Raw genomic sequence first — 23,928 nt, 5'->3', positions numbered from 1 at the left:
ATGAGACCATGTAAGTTAAGATCCTTAGCATACCATCTGATACACAGTAAGTGCTCAATTAACGTTAACTCTATTATCTCAGAAAAGGGAGCTGAAAAACGCTAATTTCACCATCAATACGGAGCTACCTAATACCATTTTGTGAAATATGGCTAATATACTTTTGGAGAATTGTTAAAGGTCTTGATCTTTAGGAACATTCAAAATGGTGTTGCAAGAAAAAAATGAATTAAATCACTGCATAGAAGCTTGGTGGAAGCCACAGTCCCTTTTAAATAAAAATGCAAGTATCAAAAGGCAAATATATCAGCCCCTGTCATTCCCTTTCCTGACTCTCTGCTCCAAAATGCAGAAAATTCTATTTATCCAATTTAGCTGAAATAGAAAAACATCCTATGCATTATTTTCTTTTTTACAGATACAGAATGCTGCTGTATGATATTGAAAACGATTTCAACTCAGGAAGCCCATGCAATTAATTCAAGCAAGTAAATATATGTTAACTTACTGAATGTTCACAGTAGAATTTCTTTCTTTACAAGAGGAGGAATGTTTGTCTTTCTCATTTACTGACGTATTCTAAGCACACCAAGAAAAGCCCCTGACATTTAATAGATGTTCAATAATTTTTGTTGAATTAGTAAAAACAACAAATACATGAACAAAGTTGAATCTATCTACCTACATCTATCTACCTTCCACGAACCCATTCCTTTTTCATCTTCTTAACGTTCCAAAAGAGAGGGTATCACTTCAAATATTCCTTTCTTGTTATCTTCAGCAGTAGACGCTTTTAAATTGATGTCTACATTTGGTATTCAAGTTCATACTGACATATCATAAGTCTTTCCCAAGCCTTTGAATTTCATCAAGAAGATAGTCAACATCTGCTTGTCTGGTGGCAGGATTAGAAAAGACCATTCGAAAAAAATTTACTCTGTCCCCACATGGCTGGTAGCTTATCAAGGCTGTACCTTCCTCTATCATCTGTGCTTTAATCTTTGGAGCAATCTGTGAGTAAATGCAAATATCATTAAAAAGAAATTTTACAAGTAAACACTGTCCCACATTCTAGATGACTACATAACTATCATTAGCTTGAAGGAAATTGCAGGCGATTTAAAACCATCAGGAATAATTTTTAAGAAACAGCTTAGCACAGAAAAAAAAAGCAGCACTTTCTAAATTCATACTGCAGCTCTTGTTGCTCCCCGATTCACAACTACCAAACTCACAAAATAATGCAAGTGTGCAAGAATACATTAGAGAAGGTGGAGTGACATTTTGTTCATATTTATCAGGCAATTCAAAGTATCTGGGAAAGAGGTAAAATGAGATAGGGAATGGAAAAGCAGTAGTATGTTTTGGTCTACTATCTGAATAATGACAATACATCTCGAGTTTTCCTACAAGGTTACTGTTTGGCAGCAAAACACAGTTTCTTTGTAAATTTCACAGAGAGGAAGTCTGCCTCTTTAACTGTCTTGTACAGCTCCTAAAACACCACCATGCATGTGACATGAGATCACATTAAGCTCTTGGGTTACTATTATAGAACAAAGTGTCACGGAGGCTCAGGAAAGTAGGAAGAGGGCATTCTCAACACGCTCCTCTTCTCAGAACTTCTGCTTCTGCACATAGTTTAACTTTAAAATGCTACACACGCCATCCATGACTTAACTTTCCCGTAAGTGTTTATATAATGGCAGTGCAGAAGCAACTATATATATGTGTGTGTGTGTGTGTCTCCTTTAGTAGACATTTCATTTAATGTCCTTCGTTATTTAACATTTCAATTAATCAACATGACCACAGAATAAAAGACATTAGTATTTGCCCTTAAACAAACAAACAAAATCTCTGTTTTGTCTTGGAATTTACTAGTCCAGTGAAATTTTCTGATGGTATAAAAAGTTGATGCCCTTGAACGTCAGAGAGTTTGTGTTCAACTTATCCTAGGGTACTCAGCATTACCTAACATAAGTGGTTGTGATGTTGGTCAACTCAAAAGTGGTGGTACTACTATTATAAAGTATATGATGTGTGCTTAAGATAGGTTAAAAGCTTACAATAAATGTATGTGCTAAACAGCACATAATGGTGGCAATCCTCTCTATTATAACATACATCATTAAGGTAAATATTAAATCTCCCCACTGTTATGATATTCAGTTTTTTTCAGTGTTGATCATTGATCCATAAAAAAAATCTCTCTCAGATTCTTACTCAGATGACCTTGTAATAAGTATTTCAAATGTGATCACGCTTCTCCAAGTACCTCTTCTATTGCTCTTAGGAACTGTAATTATTTATATTCTTGACTTCTCCACACTAAGCCTTCCAGCCCACCTAGGACTGGGATTCTGTCTTTTTCATTTCATACCTCTAACTCCTATGGAACACCTGGCAAATATTAACTGATGAATGAATTGAACAAAGGGTAAGAAACTCAGATAACTGAATATTAAGCACTCAATAAATAGTTTTCAATTATATAAATGATGACTGGATTAATCTGCAAAATGACTGATGGGTTGAGATTTCACTTGGCTCCATATGAGTATTAAACCAATGGCTTAGGACCACATGACCACCATCCACCAACCAAACGAATGCAGACACATTATTTAAAAGGCAATATTAAAATTAAAAACACCACCCCATACACACACAGACTTACCTTGTGCAGTTCTTGATCTCTTTCAAAACCTTTTGGGATATGTTTAAGTCTTGGTGGGAAGTACCAGAAGCAGACATTGGTGAACTCAGGCTAAACCAAAAAGAAAAATTTTACACATGTTCTTAAAGCATTACCTAATTCCTTGGTGATTTTATAAGTATCTTTAAAGCACTACCTAAATCCTTAATTATTCCAGAAGTATTTTAATTAATTTAATTTAATTTTAATATATTTAAAAATAGCTTTCGAGGGTCTAAGTCAGGCACCAAATACAGAGGTAAAAGAAACAGTTGCTGTCCTCACAGAGAGCTCAGTCTTCAGCCACCCATCCCATGCCCAGTCCTCAAAATATATTAAGTATGTTGATGATAGTGCCAGTGTTTTCCATGAGTAAGGTCATTCAGGTTGTGGTACAGACAGTCGATTAGAGGAGAGCACCATTGGAGAGAGGAGAATATTAGTAACTAAAATGTTGCAGTGATTCAGGAGAGAATGAAGAAAGCTTCGCTAAAGCAAAGGCTGTGGGTTAAATAGGAGGGTTTCCATCTCCAACATCTTCAAAAGATAGAACTGATCTTTGCTAGGCTTTCAAGATGAACTCAAGGTGTCTGGCTTCAGTGACTGGATCTCTTTTACAGAGATAAAGGATAGAAGAGAACTTTACTTAAATCAACTGTGAAAGCTCTGATTTCAGAGAGGAAAACAAACTATCAGGGAACGGGTAGTATTAAAAACAAACAAATAAACAAACTTCTTTACGTCTAGTTGACTGAGGGAGACTACCAAAAATTAAAGTTAATACAAGCAGAGGGAGACAAGCACCTTCCTTTCCTAATAATGACTCACTAGCGTGACTTCATGCAAGCCATTGGATGGCTGACCAGGTCTTGAAGAGGGAAATGGATATAATACTAAAAACTCTCAATTTTTTCATTAATATCTACTTATTACCTTAATAGTGACCAACTAAGGATTATTATATAATTTAAAGCCCACTTTCTCTTACGTCATCTACTATCCAGAAACCCAACTGCATACTTCACATACAAGAAAAAAAGCTAGGAACAATGAAATTACTCTTGATTCAATGCCATCAAAATCAGAAAAGCAATTATAACCGAATAGTTTTGTCTTTAAAATTAAAAAATTGAATATAGTCATCAAATTAAGTCTTTTGGACCCTTGGCCTGCATGACAGAGAACTTAAATGGAAACATTTTTAAAGCCTCAATGTTTTGCATTTAGGTAAGATAAAATATGTATGATAGTTATATGTAATATATCTTAATTTTAAATTATCTCAAAGTATTAGACAAGTAATAGTTTCAAGTACAAAATCCTCAGCAAAGAAAGTATACATCCATTAAGGACTCTCCAAAAAAAAAGCCCACTAAAAGAATCCTTACCTCTGCATCAAACACAAGCTTAAAGTTATCTTTTTTCTTTAAAACTTTGTACAAGTATTTTGCAAGTTCCATATATCTGTTGATCTGTGCCTCAAAGCCATAGGTTCCCTGTAATTTAAAAAAAAAATTCAAAGTAAAAACTTCATTCAAGGAAGTACCTTTAGATTACATTGAAGAAGTTCCTAGAATGTATTAAATTTTATTTAAATGTATTTATTTAACACATTCATACTTATTCCAGGCTTGTGTGGTGTAGATCCTTCACAACCACATGAAGTGGTACTTCAGTGGATCCTCACACCGAAGCCTTTGTGATCAGAGCTGGTTTCATGGACATACAGTTTTGTGCAGTCATACAGGGTCCCATACTCAGAAGAGTTTCCCATCCTCAGAGGAGTTTTGCTGTCCTGAAACTCTTTAAAATTTTATTTCGGTCTTGTGTTTTGTAAGTGAAGTCCAGTGGGACAATGGATCATGCCTGTGAGCTAAGGAGATACAGGAAATACATGCCTGCTACTCCCTGCCTCCCATTCACATGTAGCCTTTGCAATGCACAGTGAGCACAGAATTCCACTGGTCCTGTGATATGTGGGAGCTCAGTGACACTCAATGCAAATAGTCCAAAGTGAGGATGCTGCACCTACAACTGAGTAAGAAGGGATGCTAGGAGCCCCAAGAGGCCACACTTTCTAGTTAAATCAGAACTTGTTTTCAACAGAGACAGAAGGCACTGGCGTTCTAAGAATGATAAGGATAGAGGAACTCTCCCACATCCTATCTTACTCACATTACTTCCCTGTAATTAACCAGCTCACTCCACTTTAGCCGCGGTGGTCTCCTTGCTGTGTCTTCGACACAACAGGCATACTTCAGCCGCAAAGATTTTCAACTGACATTCCCTCTTGCTACACTTCTAAATATCAGCATGATCTCCTCTTCACTTGTTTCAGATTTTTGCTCAAATGTAACCTTCCTATCGACAATTAACATACTACTTAAAATTTTGAATACTCACCCCTGGCATTCTTTCACTTTTTTATCCTTTTCCAAAGCCTTATTTTTCTCCATAAGAAAGATAGATAGATAGATAGATAGATAGATAGATAGATAGATAGATAGATAGATAGATAATAGATAGATAGATAGATAGATAGATAGATAGATAGATAGATAGATACGAATCAAATATGTGAGAAGCTTTGATTATATGAACATATGGTCTAAATGCTCCAACTCTCTTCTGAACAAATATTAGTTTGGAAAAGGCATTGTTAGTCTTTGAAATGCTTAAGAATAGAAATGATTAAATATCAATGGGCTAATTTCTTGTGCTAGCCACTTTATCATTTGCTATTGTGTCAGATTTTTCCTTTGAGAACAATCTGGTTAGGGAGGAAGCTGTAAGTAGTTAAAAGAAGAAAATACGGCAGAAAATGTAATAGAAATTATTGATGAAGAATATTCCTACTCTGGATTCTGAAGAAACAGGACCAAAGACCATTGAAATGCTTGACATAGAATGTATTACTCTCTAGAAGTTTTCCATACAGAACTTTCAGTGGCCTTCAGTGCATATTAAATTGGCAATGAAGAATATCAGGATGTGTATCCTCATTGTAAATATATCTTTAAGTTTCTTGGAAAAAAAAAAATCTACTAAGACTGAATAGTAAAGACAAAGGCACTTCCATTCTGAACTTAATTGGACTGTTAGCCCAGGTCCTCCAAAGGGCAGACACCAAGATGGGGTTAAAGGTGCAAGGATTTTAATAGTGGAAGAACCTGTGTGAAAGACAGAGGGAAGGAGCCAGCTAGACCGGGAGAGCTTTCAGATTGTGAAGAAGTCTGATTCTTAAGTGAAAGCAGAAGGTGGGGAAAGGCGAGGTGGAAGCGCCCTAGATGACTAAGTGAGGTTCCGAAAGGCCCTTGGGAACCCTTTTCACCAACTCAGCCATCAAGGAGAGCCTCCTGTCCCTCAGGAATGGGAATGCCTTAGAATCCCTGCCATTTTCAATCAGTCATGGACTGGGAGAAACCTTTGGGAAGCAAAGGTTTCTCAGGGCAAATGCAATTATTAATTTAAGAGGAGCAGATGGGGCTCTTGGACAATTCAGCTTCCTATAGCATTCTCCCGGCCAAAACAGTCATTTTATGAATATAAAACCAGTCTAATCCATGTAGAAAATCCATCCAAAAAGAAAATCCATCTAAATATTTCACATTATAGTTACTCTTGAAGAATAACTGATGTTTGTAGATCTTACTTATCTTTATAACCTATTACAGTATTTTATGTAATTAATTTTATTTTTAAGAAATTTGCATTTCAATAAAAATTTCACCTCTACCATCAATGACGTATTCATTATATAATTATCACAAGTGAGAAAAAATATCAATTTTTTCATTTATATCTCTAGACTTTGCTCTTAATGCCCATCGTTTTGTCAAGAGTACTGATGGAGGCTCACAGATCAAATATTTAAATGTTTAATAGTTGGAAATCACGCTACAAACTTGCACTTCCACTCCCTTTCAAGTCCACCGTGGATATTTACCTGAACCTGACTTCTAGTGTATAAGAAATGATCTTTAATGGGAAAAGAATTCCCTTCCCCTGGTACACTGAGATTTCGTTTCCTACTCCTACAGGAATGGCTCTGCTAATATAACAACTGTTTATGCACCACTTTTATGAAGTCATCTCCATATGCAAAAGATGATGAGTTTGTTTCTTCATCACTACCCTACGTGAATTTTATATTAAGAAAGACGATGTGGATTTGTGGGGAAAAAAATAGATTTTGGATTTAGGTGAAATGCCAGCTGTGGGAGCCCATGATTGGGTTAATAAATTCTAATAGACCCCAGCCACTTGTGACCTTTAGGAAGAACAAATGTGCTTTGCTGGCAGGCGTCTGTGCATCTGCACGCCTGTCTCCTTGCTGTAAAAAGCAGAGACAATGTCTTGCTTGCATAGTTGAGGTTTTAGCCTAGGGCTGCTTCCGCAGTGGCATAGCCATAGTGTGTCCCTTGCTATAAACATAGGACATGGCTTGTTTGAAGCACAGGTCCCTAGTTCAGGGTTTACTCTGCTCATTGCAAAGCGAGGACCATGCCCTCAGCTATACACGCTGGGCATGCTTTCTGCTGTTTAGATAGTCTGTAACTCCCAAGACAAGGAACTGGTTTTCTGGTGGTCTGCTTATGTCTCATGTCTGAAGAATGTACCTTGTTCCCCTCTCCCCATGACTGCCCTGAGGATACATTAAGCCTTTGTGCCCACTGTGGAATTTCTGATCTCTTCCTGATCCTGTTTTTCCTTAAGCTCCTGCATTCCATGACACAACTGTTTATGCTCTTTTCTTTGATTGTGCACAATAAACATGGGCGTGTTTGAGAGGCTCAAAGAGTTGGTCTCTGAAGCCCTCTAGCTCTCTTGACTTTCCACAAATCCTCGAGTAATTCCTTCCGTCTTGGTGGGACTTCTGCCGGACAGAACCCACAGCCAAAGATTTAATTCTCTTTATCCATCAGCAAGTTAATTTCTTTACCTATTTAATGACACTCACTCAGCACAAAGGTTGGGAAACATAAGCTTAATAACATTTAAAGCTTTCTAGCCTAATACATGTTCAACAAATGGTAGATCCATTATTGTTGAACTGATGTATTCATTATTTCAATGCCTTATTATTGAAAGGATTGAAGGTGAGTTACTAATGTATATACAGTATTTGAGGTGGTATTTTAATGCTTATCTTGAACAAGGTTAGTATAAGGTTAGGAAAAAGCAGGTGATAAAAAAGAGTTAAAGTTAGAAGAGAAAATGTTGCCAACAGATTACAGACAAACTAAAGAAGGATCATGAATCTGCCTCTGTGATTCATGTTACAGAACCTGTTTGTCTATTTGAGTTTCATGCTAGCAATTCCATATCCACCAAATAAAAACCTAACCAATTGTTCTGGAGAAGTATGACTACCCCTGAAACTGACAGCTGAGAAGAGTCCCTTAGGATCCACAGAGGGGGAGATATGCTGTAGAGGACTGGGACCCCAATGCATTAAAGATGCTGTTAGTTCATGTCAAAGCTTTTACCTGCACAGAACCTAATGTCCGTCTTCCTACGAAGGACTGGGAAGGCACGATAGAAACAGCTTCCTAAAAGCATGTCAATTGATTAAGTTAAAAATTGTAAATAAGGAGGGTGCAGAACACATCCTACACTGGTCATGATCTTTGGAGAGACTGTATCTGCTGCCCTTGGCTCTAAGGTAGAGTGAACATTCAGGCAATAGAATGTTCACATCTCGGAATCTATATTGACTTCAAGTAGCTTGACCTATTTCCAATTCCAATTAGTAGAAGGAAAAAAATCACAGTTTTTAAAAAGCAACAAACAATTTAATATTCCTAACAGATTTTAATTTCTGCCATTTGGTAGAATACGTAGTAATGGTAGAAAAGGCCAACAAATTTTCCACCTCAGTTAGAATTCTGACCTGAGAAACCAAGCTTGCCATCTGCAATTAAAAATAGAGCAGTTTCCTCGAGAGATGCTTAAGAAAATAATTTGGGAAAAGACACCCAAATAAAGTTCTAAAAAATGGAATTGTTTATACTGTGTATCCAAATTAATAGGACCTAATAAAAGAGGTGGCAAATCCCTACCTTTGCCTTCCACATTAACCACAGCTTAAAGCTATCAACGTGTCGGCCACACTGAATAGCTTTATCCCCAGTGTCATAGTCAACGTTGTAGAGTTTATCAGGCTGGAAAAGGTATCTAGCTCGCATCTGGTTGCATGCTGCCAGGAGGCCCTGAAAAGGAATAACATAGCTACTATGTAAGTCATACACATTTCAATAAGAAACCACAACTATTTCAATTCACTTCACATTTCTGCTTTACATGCACATATAAGTAGAATTTTTGTTTGTTTTGTATAAAAATATGTTACTTCCTTAGTATTTTAGTGGCTTCAGTTGTTCTTTGGATTTCTCTGGAACAGTAGATGGTGTAACTGAATTACTACCTATCTATTTTTCTTTTAACTTTTCTTAAAAGCCTTGAAGCTTTGCTGCTCTTCTGAAATTATGTGACTATCATGCATTGAAGTTATTAATGAGTGACTAGTTCACCAGTAAACTCTCTCATGAATCAACCATACAGGTGCCAGTAAAATAAACTGCTCTGATGGCCACAAAAGGTAGAGAGTAAAATAATCCATTTATTTAATTTGGTACTTTCCTAGCCATTTCCTCTCATATAAAAGATGTTGAAAACATTCCTCCTTAGTGTTGATGAATCGAGAAATATTCGCTTTGGATGGTTAAAAAAAAATCACTGGAGAAAAGAAACGTTTTCCATTACCAGGTTAAAAACAGTCTTTTCTCAAAAGGTGTGTGTTGCTAAGCGTAACAAAGGCTAAATCTGTGTGCACTGACAGGATATAGTTTAAATATATACCAAATACAATTTTTTGAATAAGAAACACATAACAATGTGCTTATTCTATGCTGGACAATTCACAAATATTGTATCATTTGATCCTCACGGAAGACTTATGACATAGGTACTGTTCGTACATCATTTTTATAGATTGAAGAAACTGAAACTTGAGCATGGTAACTAGTTTTCAAGACCGTATATCTTTACAGTGATAAATTTGGGAGCTAACAAGAGGGCAGCTTGTCTTAGAGTTTGTGGAAATTCAGTTTCTAAAGGAAGAAAACTCATACTCTTTTTTAGGAGAGGCTTATGGATGTAGGGAGAGGACCACGATGTGGAGGTAACTATTGAAGCATTTGGGGGAAATGGAATAGAAATGATACCTTGCAAAGGAGAGGACTTTACGTATGTATATTTTGAGTGTCCTATTTACAAATGAAAATATTTTCTCTTTAGTTTACTTGAAACTCCCACTTCAATTGTTTGTTAGATAAGAGTTGGAGACTATTTAAAATATTTTAAAACAGTATAGTCAATATGAGCTTTAACTACTGGTTCTGATGTGAAGGTAAGCAATAGTTAGTCATTAATACAACAGATATTTCTAATGCATACAACCTGTCATGCACTGGGACAGTGGATTTGTGATACCGAAAAGGGTGGGAAAATCTCTGCCTTGATGGAATTTACAATCTGGGTTGCAGGAGACGGAGGCGGGGGGTGAGGGCGGGGTAACTTTCACACACTCATTGTGGGAGAAGAAATCAGGGGAGATTGCAAAAAATTTGTATTTGAGCCCTAAACATTAAAGAATCAGGAATCTGAAAGTTGAACATAGATCTGTCAGCAACAGGGAGGGGAAGCAAACTCAAAAGCTTCTTAAAGGGAAAAAAAAATGTGGCCACACTGTAATTTCTAGGTACTGAACACACACCAACAGACAGGAAAACTGAGCCTGTGAACCTGCGGGTTTCCAACTCATGGCAGCTGCCATTTTATCGATGGGGTCTTGTTGCCATGGGGTCAACTGAGCAGAGTCTGAAGCAGAGGTAACAGTTCCAGCCTGACTTGCTCTGAGTATGACTTAGGCTGGGAGAGAACAAAGACTCTTTTAGAACGAGAGGAGATGAGGTAGGTATTTAATACTCAAGAGTAAGTGAGGAATGCCAGCTCAGGCAGTTTATAATGGGAAGACAAACACTTTTATCTTTAAACCCAAACCCACTGAATTGCTTGTGAATAAGAGAGAAAGAAAACAAAGCCATAAATGAGAGCTACATAAAGTGCGTCTGCACTTCTGACAACTCAGCAGAGATGGGAATACTCAAGCTGAACTTCATCACTGTATCTCCCCTTGGAGGAGATCATGGGCTTATCTCCTTGTATAGAGTTGCATTTACTGTTGATGGAGATAAAATACACAAATATATAAGCAGAAAATAATTTTATCCAACCCATAACTTTGTGCTTTATCTGCTAAAAATATATCACAGTTACTCATAGTTATCCACACTTAAAATGAGTCCTGTTTTGGCCCTACACTCTTGAGATAACAAATCAGCCAGGGGACCATATTTGACCCCAAAGAGATATTTTGTTTTGTTCGTGGTGTTTTTAAAAAGGTGGGACGTGAATGCCCAGGGTTTCTAGAGACCTCATCGCAGTCTATGGTCTCATCCCATGTCTTACCCACATGCTGACTCACTACTTGTCCTATAGTCATCTGATTTTATGGCACTTTAATTATGCAGTGGCTGCTACTTACAGATCAAGGGGGAAGGTTTCCTCAGTAGGGCAAATTGCACTGCACTATGCTAATCCCATGAGGCCTTAACTATTTTGGTTTTAAACATTCACAGGGAAGCTAGTCATTACCAAGATATCCATCACATCACTACTTAAAGATTGAAATCATTTACTTTTTCCCGGACCAGGACAGCAGAACACTGCAGGGGGACACCCATGAGTTTATGTGGGTTCCAGGTCACAGAGTCAGCCCTAGGTGAGAAAACAGCTCCAATTAGAGCTCACACTCTAGCAACAGAAAACAGAAGCCTAAATACATTCTTTTGTTGGTACAAGCAATGGGCCAGGTCTCACCTTTCAATGCCACTGAGTTTATAGGAGTGGTTTCTGGACAGCAGCAGTCCGCCTCCCCAGGCTGCCTACAACAGACACAAAGGATATGTGTTCTTATATTGATTCTTTCTTTTTAAATAGCACCGACTGCTTTTGCCTATGTTAAATTTATTTCAAAAGTTGATGAAGATTTAATTGCTACGCTGGATAATTATAAACTTGGCTATAATTACCCTACTTAGAAGAACAATGCATTTTAAAATCTCCTCCTTTGAATTCTCATTGTCTATTCATGACATAGTAAAGTTTTAGGTTTCTAATTAAATGAAAGAGACACCTGCTGTATAATTTCCAGAGACAAGATTTTTTTTTAAAGTTGGCATCAAACTTGGCAATACTATAGAAAAATGAAAATATCTACCTAAAGATGTAAATTTAAAATTTGTCCAACTCTTAATCAAAGCCAAAGACATTTTTGCCCAAAGTCACTGTACTAAACTAAGAACATCAAACTTTTAATTTCCTTAATAGCTATTAATTAAGAAATGTATATTAAAGTAACGGGCTAAGTCTTTTTTATTTAAAATCAGGTTTCAACTGTTTCTTTGAATTGATTTTCTAAATTGCTAGCTGAATATTGATATAGGTTTAGACTTTTTTTTTAAACACCTGATATATTTGTAGCTCTTTCCATAATATATTAAGTCTATTTTAAGATCATTTAGGGAAGTAAGACTATTCTTTCTTGATATCTATTCATTATAAAAATTGGGTTTACAGAGAAATTTTCATCTTGCCTGAAATGCCAGTCAGAAAATTGTAAGGACTGTTCCCAGGATACACTTTTTAAAAAGGGAAATCATGGTCCAGACTGATGGATGTGACTTACATCTACATGCATCCAGAGTCTGTGCACCTTACAAATGTCTGCGATGTCGTGGAGGGGGTCGAAGGCCCCGAACACTGTGCTGCCGGCGGTGGCAGCGACACAGAAAGGAGTCTGGCCCTGGTGATGACAAAAGTTGTATCATTCTCACAATTTCATGAAGTCCACAGGGATGCTAATATTGTTATCTAAGCCTTACACTGCTGGACATCAGGAAGCTGGGCAACTTTGACTAAGAGTATTAAGCACCTAATAATTTCAAATATTTGGAGATTTTTCCAGTACAGGAGAAAGTAGCTTAACCATTAGATGAACAAAGAGCACTGCCTCTGAGTCTTATTTATTATTTCTTTCCGAATTTATTTTCCAAAAATTGTACCACAACAATGCAGATGACCAAATTCCTTTATGAGTAAATATCTTGATAGCTTTTTTTGGATACTTAACAGAAACAAAATTATCAGAGAAATACTGCAATGTTACTTAAATATTTCAATTTTGGAAGAAATGTCCTACATTTAAGGATTATTTTATTTCCTTTAGTAATTACCTTATCAAGTGTTTTCCACTAATAAAAATAGGTTTAAAAAATTAAGATGCTTTTGCTTGTTAAATATATAACTGCAAAACATACCTTTCTTTTGGCTTGTAATATATTTTTCTCTAACTCAGCTGGAATCATCTTTCCCCTTAAAAATGCAAATACATATTGATTTATTATGAGTGAACAGACATACTAATTCTACCAATTAGAAGAAAAATAATATTCAAGATTTAAAATTAGTTTTTAGTGTCTCCCAAAGGTATTTATAGGTATAAACACAGGTTTAAGTAAATGTTCAGTTACCTAAAACCAATGTTAAATATCACATTATTTGAGTTAAAGAATGCTTAGTTTACTGTTCAGTCACCTTAAAATCTGCATTACTTACAAATCAGAAGGTATCTGGTCTTTCTAAGAAAGATACAGAATAATAATCTCTTTCTCACTCTCTCCTTATTAACTTTAAATTATAAAGTTAAGACTTCTTGACATCAAGGTAGAAAAGTCAAGTATCTAAATTGGGGTGGGGGGAATGGTGGCACAAATTCAGTTGGCCTCACATTTCTTCACAGCAAATTTCTGAGGGAAAAAAAAGCCAATATTTTCCTACTCTGTCCAGCTACTGGACTAAAAGTCAGCATATCTATTAATGACTCACTGAAAGCATGCCTATTAAAGTCAGGAATAAGATAAGGATGCTCACTACCACCAGTATTATAGTACCATTTTCTAAGGTAATAATCTATTAGCTAGCTAGATGATGATGATGATGACAGATAGATGATAGCTAGCCAGCTAGATAGAAAGAAATTAAAATAGGAAAAAAAAACACAAACCCTTAATTTGAGTACATATGGTTGTGTGTGCATGCCTTGGAATACCTAAAACTGTTTATTGAAAAACTTTTGAAAATAATAAGATTGTTGAGCAACGGGGTGATTACAAAAGTAAACTAGGTTTCTATTTTTTAAACTAATTGTTGTGAATAAATAATAGAAAATATCTTATTCATAATAGTAAAAAATATGTAAAATATGTGGGGGAGGAATTCTCAGGAAATATATAAAGAAAATCAAACAACTGAGATAAAGTATTGAATAACAGACTCATAAAACACATTTGCAAGATATTTTATATTCATGTATTTTGTAGTTCAGAACTTCTCAATATATAGAGATTTTTTCCCAAGCCAATAAATAATAAACTACTAATAAAAAACAGGCAAAGCCCATGAACAGACAGATCATGGTAATCATACACAATTGGCTGGTCAGTATATTCGATGTTCATTGTTCCAAACAACTAAACATCATTTTTGTCATTAGAATTTTCAAATATAGAACTACTGACAATTTTCAGGTTTCACATGGTAGATAAGAGCATCATTTGCCTCAAAAATATTCAAAGGGCAAATAAAAATCTTTGTGAAACTGTAAATGCAGATATTATTTGAACAAATGATTCAATCCCTAGGAATTCATGTGAGAAATATTCAGACACTCAGATATATTTATGTAATTATATTCATTTAAGTACTGTCCTTAAATATTAAAATATTTAAAATTATTTAAAAAATAAAAATTAAAATATGAAAATCCTTTTAAATAAGGTTTGTGAAATTATGTTACATTTATAAAACGGATAACTCTGAAGAAATTCAAAAAGAATAAGAAGAGTCTGTATGAATTCATGGAATAAGATTTCTATGATATATTCTAAAGCCAAAAAAATTAAAAGAATAAGTTACAGATTACAAGATAGAATTTGATAGGCATAATTGTATGAATAAATTTGATATGCATCAAAGTGATCTTCCAGAATATATGTATTTTAAATAGTTTACTTATGAAAAGCGGGATTCAAGACAAATGGAAATTTATTTTCACTCTGTAGATTTCTAATGCAGTTGAATTTTTCATCTCCAAATATCATATACATTAGGTATATTTCAATATACCTAAAACAAGGGACAGATATGCACCAATCTCACTTGTATAAGACTATATCTAGTAAAAAAAAAATCTTAACAATAGAATAGGATAACTTTGGTGCTTCTGTCATAATTGCCTCTAGTTAAAATTATTGAAACTAATCTGGGAGAGTATTCTTGATAAAAGTTGGAATAAGAGAAACAGGAGATTTGAATCTTCACATGAAGCATAATGCTAATAAAACAATTGGAGAATGTGTTAAGAAACATACCTTTCATCACATTTTACTTCAATTACGTGATCAGTTCCAATACCAAGGATTGCTGCAGCTTTCTTTACTGAATAATGACCCTTGGGCAGAAGTGAAAACAGGAAAGGCATTAATTTTCCTGCATTAGAGCGCCATTTACACTAGTGCATCACTGGCACTACGCATAGCTTTGAATGAGTTTGTGCAGGGATATATGTACATACACGTAAGTACAGCTCCCAAGGGATATTTCCAGACCCTTATACAACATTTGCTGAGATGAAGAAGGTTGTAGTACCTCCTTCTAGACCACACAGTCACAGAACACAGCTCTTCCCATGCAGGAGGAGTCTGAACCTTCCAGTTCTCTGTATACACATGAATCATGTCATTTATAAATGCAGTGACTATACCTCCAGGTAAACCCTTACATATTATGGACAGCTTTCAGTCTTGCATTACAGAGTATTTTACAGAGTTAAGCCTGAAAAACTGAGTCAATTCTTAGGCTTCCAATTTTTAATTCTGACTCTGACATCAACTGATTTCTTGCCTTCTTGGTGGCTAGTATCTCCTGGTAACATTTACGTAATATAAACAGTATCAATAAGATGGAGGTTGTAGCAGCTCAAAAGATGAACTTGGCCTGAGTTATTTTTAGTTGCCAAGAAAATACCAGCTATATGAGAGAAAAAAATACAGAAATTTAAAACCTCAACCACATTTTCATGTCAGTGGAGAATACACAGGTTAAATAGGGAACAATTTTTTTTAACCTACATTATGGAATTTCAGCTTCTTGTGCTCATTATATTTAAAAAGTATATGCAAATGATGGCGAAAGTGACATTTGTAAACAAACATCTTCAATTATATTACGTTTTATAGTAAATAGTATTACTAGTTATTTATAATAGCTATATTATAATAATTATAAGTATTTATAATGACATAATGTTATAAATAACATTACTGTTATTTATACTAAATAACGTCATATAGTAAATAACACGCAGCAGCGGTCTCCAGCTTGATATATGCACCCATATAACACCAGTTTGAGTTTGGCGAAGGATGGACATCACAAACCTAGGGACATTTTACAGAAAACCCTGTGTCTCCAAGTACTTTTAGGTAGAAATCTCAAGCTGGGACTGCAGTGACACTTCAAGATGATAAATGTTACCACAGTAGAAAAGAAAAAAATCAGATTTATTAGAGGAAGGAACTGATTTTTTTAAGAAGTTTTTATACTGTGCACAAGGTTGGAACATTAAAACTAAAGGAGACATTGGTGGATATATTGTCAATATCAGAAATATTTGGCTGAGGACCTATAAAAATAAAGCTTTCTTTTCAATCAACTCCTTTGGTCCTAACTTGAAAAATAAAACATTAATCACATTCTTATTCCTTCATTCAGTGTTAAAGAGAATCATTAAATTTTTGAAATACTTATGGTTTGATTTCTCTTGGTAAAGATAGCAGAATGTTTTATATTTATAATCATATTTATTCTGTTAGTTTCTCCTACATTGAAATAAAATTTTAATCTTGAATTATTTTTATTGCTAATCTGTAGAGTCTATATAGACTGGAAAGTTGGGTTTTTTCCCCCTTTCCATATCAATATGTAGATCCAGACACAGAGATTACTAAATATATTTAGTGTAAAAATGAAGCAAATATTCTCCGATTTCAATTACTTTATCAGTATATCTGAGAAAATTCTTAAAAGTTGGAAAAATCTAGACTTGATACTTACTTGTTCAGAAACAAATAATATAATGCATGGAAGTGAAGTCATGCCTTTTGTTTTTATCTCTGGATATTTCTTATAACGGGCTACTAGGATACCATAGAGGTTTGATATACTCCCACCTATGGAAGAGAAATAGTGACTGTTAATCTAATTTCAAAAATCAGAACTGTTGACTGAAGTCATGACAATTTGAGTGTTTTCTGAAACTAAAGTGGTGTCAAATTACTGATGTGATTGTTAAAATAGCCTTCCTTGAAAGTCTTGAGAGAAAGCTCAAACAACACAACTCACCACTTGTAGATTTCTAAAAACTCGGTTTGTAATTATAACCAACACCATGGCTTACGAGCATTCTCTCTCAAAAATAGTCACATTGAAATATATTTTGATTGTCTTCTGATATTTCTTTTAGCTTAGAAAATGCTTTCTTACCAGGTGAAAATATTCCATCTGCTTCTGTTTCTCCCCAGCCAATAATGTCACACATTTTCTTGAGAAGAACTGTTTCCATGACAGTAAATACTGGAGCTATTTCATATGTAAACCTATAATACACGTATAGAAATTCTACTGTGAATTATGTTACATGGAAGAGGATAAATAAATGCACGTGCTAGATGAGACTATACACATTTTTGTATTCTCCCACAGTAGACTGTGAGAGAAATTGTTACATCTTCTATGTTCTGAATTGTCCTTCCAGATCAATTACTAGTTCTACAAAGAAAGTATCATGGCTTCCGTTGTTTTGTGCAGTAGCTGGGAATTTCTTTTCCACCAAAAGGAATCTGAAAGCCACCGTCATCAACTCGGCACACACACAATACTGTTAAGGACAGAAAGTGCCAAGTGATCAAGAAAATATACATACATTTCCTAGAGGGCAAGTTAGAACGACAGACATCTAAAGCTACAATGTTTTCAAGAGAAGGGAAGAACCTTTTGTAAAAACTGGTTGATAAATGTTTTTCACTTAAAGGTTGTACTGTGAGCAAACATACCAAAAACAAACAAAAAGGCTAAAATCTATTATGCTTTCAATAACAGCCTGAAGCAAGCGGATGGGACAAGACAATCAATGTGGGACCTGTGGAAAAGAACTCAGAGGGGACCATGATGCGGACGCTGCGCTGTGAAGTTAGTCAGCTCCACAGAAAGCAGCCAGGATTAAAAAGAGACAGCTCTAAGCTTTTCTCTATACACACCTTATGCAATAAACAGTAAGAATTTGCAATGGGCTCTGAAAGCAAAGAGTGGGGTCAGTTAGTCTCAAGAAGTCTGTATTAGTCCTCAAAAAAAAATTTAAAGACCTCTTTAGGTATAATTACACGTGGATACTGGTATCAGGCACCATGTATGTGTCACTTCAAATGCTCTCGGCTTTCTCTGTCTCTGAGGTCTTTGGACATTATTCAGGGCCAGCCACCACTCAGACACACCCACAGCCCAATCGCCTCCCACTCACACGTCCAGTCACTGACCTCCAGCCTAGGGGCTTCCTTTTGCCCTTAGGATGACGAGCCATGGAATCAGGTGGGAGTCCCAAGAAAGCCCAACCGATGTGTGGGGAGCTTAATATTCTACCGTGCAGGCCTTCAGCCACAAGCTACCTGGCTGGGAATAAATTCTTCCCCCTTGCTTCCTACAGAAGGACTGATTCTAGAAGCAGCCATTTACAAGGGGGGGGGGTCACTAAGGGCGGGACCCTACATCTCAGGAGATCATGCACTCACTTCTGCTTGTACTAAGTGGTAGCCAGGTCTTAAATGCCCATCATGTTACGCTCTGCCCTGTCCTGATTCCCTTCAGTTTCCCTCCATCCTGCTTCTCTGGCCTACATGCCCTAATAAGGCTGTAATACACAAGTCCTTGCCCAGGGCTCTGCACAAAGACCCAGACAAAGAGAATCCACTGCCTATTAGTTCCAAGAGGAATAAAGTTTAGGAAGCAGGCCTTCATAGAAGTCCATTTCAATGATGCTCATTTCTGGCAGAATGGATTATGTCAACTTCAGCTTCGACACACGGTATCTGTTTGATCCTATTTCAGTTCCGTGGAGTAGACGTTATTTTCAGGCAGCAGAGACTCACTAAACTCCACGGCTCTGCAGAGTATTAGGGTTTGAATCTGATTCTCTTTAATTCCATCCCGTATGCTTTTCCACTATCTCAGATTATGGTAAGAGATATCCATTCATTAAAAGCAGAAAAATTTGAAGGTAAAGAATCCTCTTTTAAATCCTTTCTCTTTGTATTTTCCATGTGTTCTTTCCACTATTTCTCTGTTTAAACCAAGAATCTATGTTTTCCTCACACAGAGAATGATTATCTCTTAACAATGAGATTCCAAACAACGGAGTTAGATTTATAAATTGATTTTTCTGTAATAATTTATATAACATTTAAAATATAACATATTGTCTCAAAAGACATAGTTTTTTTTTTAAAGTATTGCTCTATGTATGTTTAAATAAAGGACCATAATCAAGTAATAAAAATTAAAAATAGCAGTAAACTATGCAGGTTATTTTATATGTATTTCACATCTATAAAATCCTGTGCATCATGAAAATCCCAATGATAACTAAACAGTTAAAATAAACCACAGTTTTTCCACATAGCAAAGCAGTCACTCCTCATAAATGTTTAGTTCTTGGTTTTAAAGTTTAAATTTCTACTGGCTATCTCTTTTGATTGCTAGTTCAATTGTATTAACATCCGACTACAGACTGTTTCTTTCCATTTGATATCCAATCATTTCCCTACTCCTTTTAACCTGGAAATATGTTGTCCTAAAATTAACTTTCATTCAAAACACTGCAGCAGCGTACCGAATTTTCGTATAACCAAAAGTTTTGCTGTGGCAAAGGTCGAAATTTTTAAGGAAATCACATTGGAGTTTGATTTAACTTTTCTTTACTAGTTTACTTTCTTCACCTTCAAGCAGATCGAAGTTTTAATCTATATTCAGGCAACTTTTCATATACTTGTGTGTGTGTCTTTTAGATGAGTATTTGCTCCGGGCTGTTTGGGGCAGTGTTGAAATGATTCCAGTCCTAGAACTGGACTCCCAGTCTGCACACTAATAATTCAGACTAATCAGCTGAGCTTTACTACTTACCAGGAAATTCAGATCCTGACAGTTTCCAGACAGAGACCATCCAGAGGACCAGGTAAATCTTAAAATGTTAGCCAGGGAACAGGGAAGCAGCTTCTTTGCATTTCTCTCTGGGTATCAACTATTTGTTTCTGATATAGCAAACATCCAGCAAAATGTCACTTCCACAATTTACATCTTCACTCTGGCTTTTGTGTCTAATAGTCTCATATTCCTCAGACCCAGAAGGATACTCACATGTTAGTATTCGCAGTGGCTGTCAACCATTCCCCTGCAAGTCCAATCACATCTAGCCCACTGGAGAGCTGGTTGAAATAGCGAGGATGTCCTAGGAAAAAAAGACAAAATTGCAAATGGGTCAAAATTAAAACATAGCGCTAAAAAGCGGTTAAATTTTATAGCAGTTTCTCAGTTAACAGGGATTCATGGATCAAGAACATCTTAATTATTTCATTTAGTTAACATTATTGAGCAACTGTCACATGCAGGGACAGTGCTCGGATTGGGGGCACATGGGCACAGAAGCTGCTACCATGTGGATCTCCCTGACTGGTGCAAGAAAAAACATTAAATCAAATAATGACACAAATATGTTTAGTTACAGTAAAAAGCACCACAAGGGGAAAGATCAGGATATTATGAGACCACTCCTAGGGGACCCAAGGCAGTCAGGGGAGCAGGAGAGGTAAACACCAGAGAAGGCGTCATGGAAGAAGTGATGTTTCAGGGAAGATCTAAGGTTTGTTTCCAAAGAGTGGAGGCGGCTCTTACGGAGTGTGACACGCAGCTCAGGAGAAGACACTGAACTGAGAAAGGGCTCGTGTGGCAGAGTGAGGGTCCGTTAAAATCGAAAGGCCAAGGATGGGGTATATAAAGCTACCTGGGTGAACGGGAGAGGGACCACCTAAAAGATTGAAGAATTTTCCCTCAAAAGCTGCTTATATATATTTTTTGGACCAAGTATCAGGTCCCTCTTACAATGACTTTTGGAGATTACTATTAAGAAAGAATCACCAAACTGGTTGTCAAATTGAACAATTTATATTCAACTCAGTTTAAGTTAATCTTCCCTTCCTTAGCTCGAAAATGCACTTCTTTTATAACATATCTTAAAGATGACCTGCATGACAGCTCTTTGTGAGTCTCTTTTGGCCTCTAGAACAAATTACCCACAGTTTCAACGTCCCCAGTCCCATAGAACCTACATAGTTTCTTGACAAGTAGGGGTTCAATAAATATTCATTGACTTGGACGGAATGCAATGTCTGGAAATTGTGACTGTGTTAGCAAAGTGTTCCCTTTTATTATTTACTTTTCACTTTCATAGCATCTTTGCTTTTTCCCTTCGCACTTGATATCAGGAAATACAGATTTGGGAGATGGGCCCTATAAATCCTGTCTACATTTGCAATGCTGGTTAAAGGAAGGAAAAAGCACTTGACTTAAATCTGTCAGAAGTGCTTCTCCCAAAAACAAATAAATGCTTCCCAATTGTCCTATTTTTCAGGACTTCCTTTGGCAATTTTTATTTCTAACTAAAACTTATTTCAACTTCACATTTACTTTATATAACTGAATTTCAGTCTTTAAACATGTCTTTTATTTTAGAATCTTATGAGCCTTTCTTTTTGTCTTATTTAATTTCTTTTTGGTTGTAAATATAATACATGTTATAAAAAGGCACAGAATCCAGTACATACAGAACAGTACTTTCATATACATGTATAGAGATGATCTATGTATCTATTCCAATATTGTAATAAATGTATTTGCAAAATACAACTTAAGAATTGATTATAAATAGGTAGTTTTATATGTTTGTATATAGTTCCACATAGAATTTAAAATATAATTAAATCTAATTGAAATCATATTGAGCACATTATTTTGTGTTATATCTTTTTATAATGATTATAATTCTATGAGAAATTTCCCATGACTTTTCTAGGACTTCAAATGATACCACTGCATAGTATTCCTCTCAAATGTTTATATAAGATAAATATCAAAATGAGGACACTTTTGGTTTTTTATTAAAACTAAGGCAGCAATAAGCATTCTCAAATATAAATCATTTTTGTTTGTTGATCTGGTTGATCAGTTTGGTCTAAAGATAAAATATTTATGATGCTTGAAGTTGCTGGGATGTCAAAAATACATTACTGTAAGTGTCCATTTATTTGATGTCTGCTAAATACAAGGTAAGGCATCATACACAGTTTCTAATTATTAAAATAATATATGAAATATTCTTCAAGATCATATTATAAGAAATAAATAATAAGCCCAGGGATATAGTTCGTATTTGGAGCCTTTTTTTGTTTGTTTTTTCCCCAAAGATCATGTTCTTTCCAATGTGTTATCTGGGATACGTTAAAGATTTTAGAAAAATGAGTTCACAGAGCCTGTTCAAATACCATTTGCTCCTGGAAGTGTCATTGCTTTAAGTGGTTAAGAATCAAGTTATAATAATGTTAATTTAATCAGAAAACACAATTTCTAAAATATAGGATGTATATACAAATTATACATATATATAATTTTAGTACTCTATGTTATTGATTTAGAAAGACAACCAATTTAGCATCAATAATGTATATGATCAAATCAAATAAATAAAGGAAAAGAAGTAAATAAAAATTGTACATTATTTGCCATTGGGATATAAGTCCCTGACCCAAAATTATTTTATTTACTTTTCTTTGTTAATTAATGAGCAATTCATATGTGACACCACCAACTTAAACTAAACAAAAGTTTTAAATAAAAATGAATAAAACTGGAGTCTTTTTCAACACAAATGTAAACTCGAGGCTATTAATTCAGTCTCCAGCTTGGGTGCAAAAATTTGAAAATCACCTGTTTTAACACCGTATTTTAAGGTATCTGTGCAGTCAACAAGCAACTGCTCCAGAGGTTCAGGGTGGTCAGACAGTTCTAAGTCAAACCCATCCAAGCCTTCAAGAAGTTGATGAGGATGATGAAAGTCCAATATTTTACTCTTAACATCAAAAGTCTTTTCGATGTAATGCAAAAGAATATTTACCACTTGTAACAGAAAGCATTTCGTTAAATCTTTGCCATCCTTGGACGGCAATAAATCTAGAGGGGGAAGAAAGAGAGATAAATAGTGAGGTCAGTAACTAAAGAGCCAAAGAAAATCACCATGGGGTAGGTTTTGAACACTAAAAATTAAAGACATTAAAAGGCTATGTCAAACAGCAAACTGAAGTAGCATTTGTCCAAATCCTACAAATAATCATTAAAAGTCCCATTGGATAACAGTTTTCATGAAAAATAAGCCATTTTTGATTAATGCTATTGGACCAAGGAATTGCCCCTTCAAGGTCTCCCAGAGGGAACTTATTTGACAGTCTTGTCAAAAAATGAGCTGGTAATTATGCTTTTAAAAGCACGTTAAAGGATCAGATTTTAAGGAAATGATAATTACTTCAATAAATACATAGATGATGTAGAATTTTATAAAAAGAATAAAGCTAATAATATTTGTTAATGGTATACATACCTGAAGCATAAGCATTTGATAAATTTGGTAAATTAGTCATTAAATCCTCAGTATGAGCATCTTTTTTCATATCTTTGTCAGTTGATTGAAAAGGATGAACAGATTTTTTTCTCATCTGTTTCCTGTCTAAGTTGAAAAAGGAAATATTTGTGATCATCAAAACTTGCTGATAATATGTATTTACTGCTTTTATCTGTAATCAGATGCATCTGAGAAATTCATGTCATCTGAAATTTTTGTTTACATTCACATGTGATCTCTGGTGGATAGGTCTAAGCTGGAGAGAAGCAAT

At 35.4% G+C, this 23,928-nt stretch overlaps 1 protein-coding gene across 1 annotated transcript; it reads right to left on the bottom strand.

Moving 5' to 3' along the window:
* Nucleotides 1–672: 672 nt before the first annotated feature.
* On the bottom strand, nucleotides 673–23,706 carry LOC102522812 (glutamate decarboxylase 1). The gene is made up of 14 exons (XM_006182805.2): nucleotides 23,637–23,706; nucleotides 22,970–23,212; nucleotides 20,348–20,438; nucleotides 17,426–17,538; nucleotides 16,997–17,112; nucleotides 15,253–15,332; nucleotides 13,141–13,195; nucleotides 12,510–12,626; nucleotides 11,642–11,706; nucleotides 11,461–11,539; nucleotides 8,761–8,910; nucleotides 4,087–4,194; nucleotides 2,681–2,770; nucleotides 673–1,011 (listed from the first exon to the last, which is right to left on the bottom strand). The coding sequence occupies exons 1-14, from the start codon at nucleotides 23,704–23,706 to the stop codon at nucleotides 838–840; spliced, it is 1,551 nt and encodes a 516-aa protein (XP_006182867.2). The 3' UTR covers nucleotides 673–837.
* Nucleotides 23,707–23,928: the final 222 nt, after the last annotated feature.

This window comes from Camelus ferus, chromosome 30, assembly GCF_009834535.1.
Source record: "Camelus ferus isolate YT-003-E chromosome 30, BCGSAC_Cfer_1.0, whole genome shotgun sequence".
Classification (NCBI taxonomy): domain Eukaryota; kingdom Metazoa; phylum Chordata; class Mammalia; order Artiodactyla; family Camelidae; genus Camelus; species Camelus ferus.
This window is presented reverse-complemented; position numbering and strand designations above follow the sequence as displayed.

Excerpts from the sequence above, each read along its gene's own strand:
- LOC102522812 (XM_006182805.2), bottom strand. The coding sequence starts at position 23,706 with ATGAAAAAAGATGCTCATACTGAGGATTTAATGACTAATTTACCAAAT. Across the intron at positions 20,439-22,969 it reads AAAATACGGTGTTAAAACAG|GACATCCTCGCTATTTCAAC; the intron begins GTGATTTTCAAA and ends TTTTTTTCCTAG. Across the intron at positions 4,195-8,760 it reads GGTTAATGTGGAAGGCAAAG|GGAACCTATGGCTTTGAGGC; the intron begins GTAGGGATTTGC and ends TTTAAATTACAG.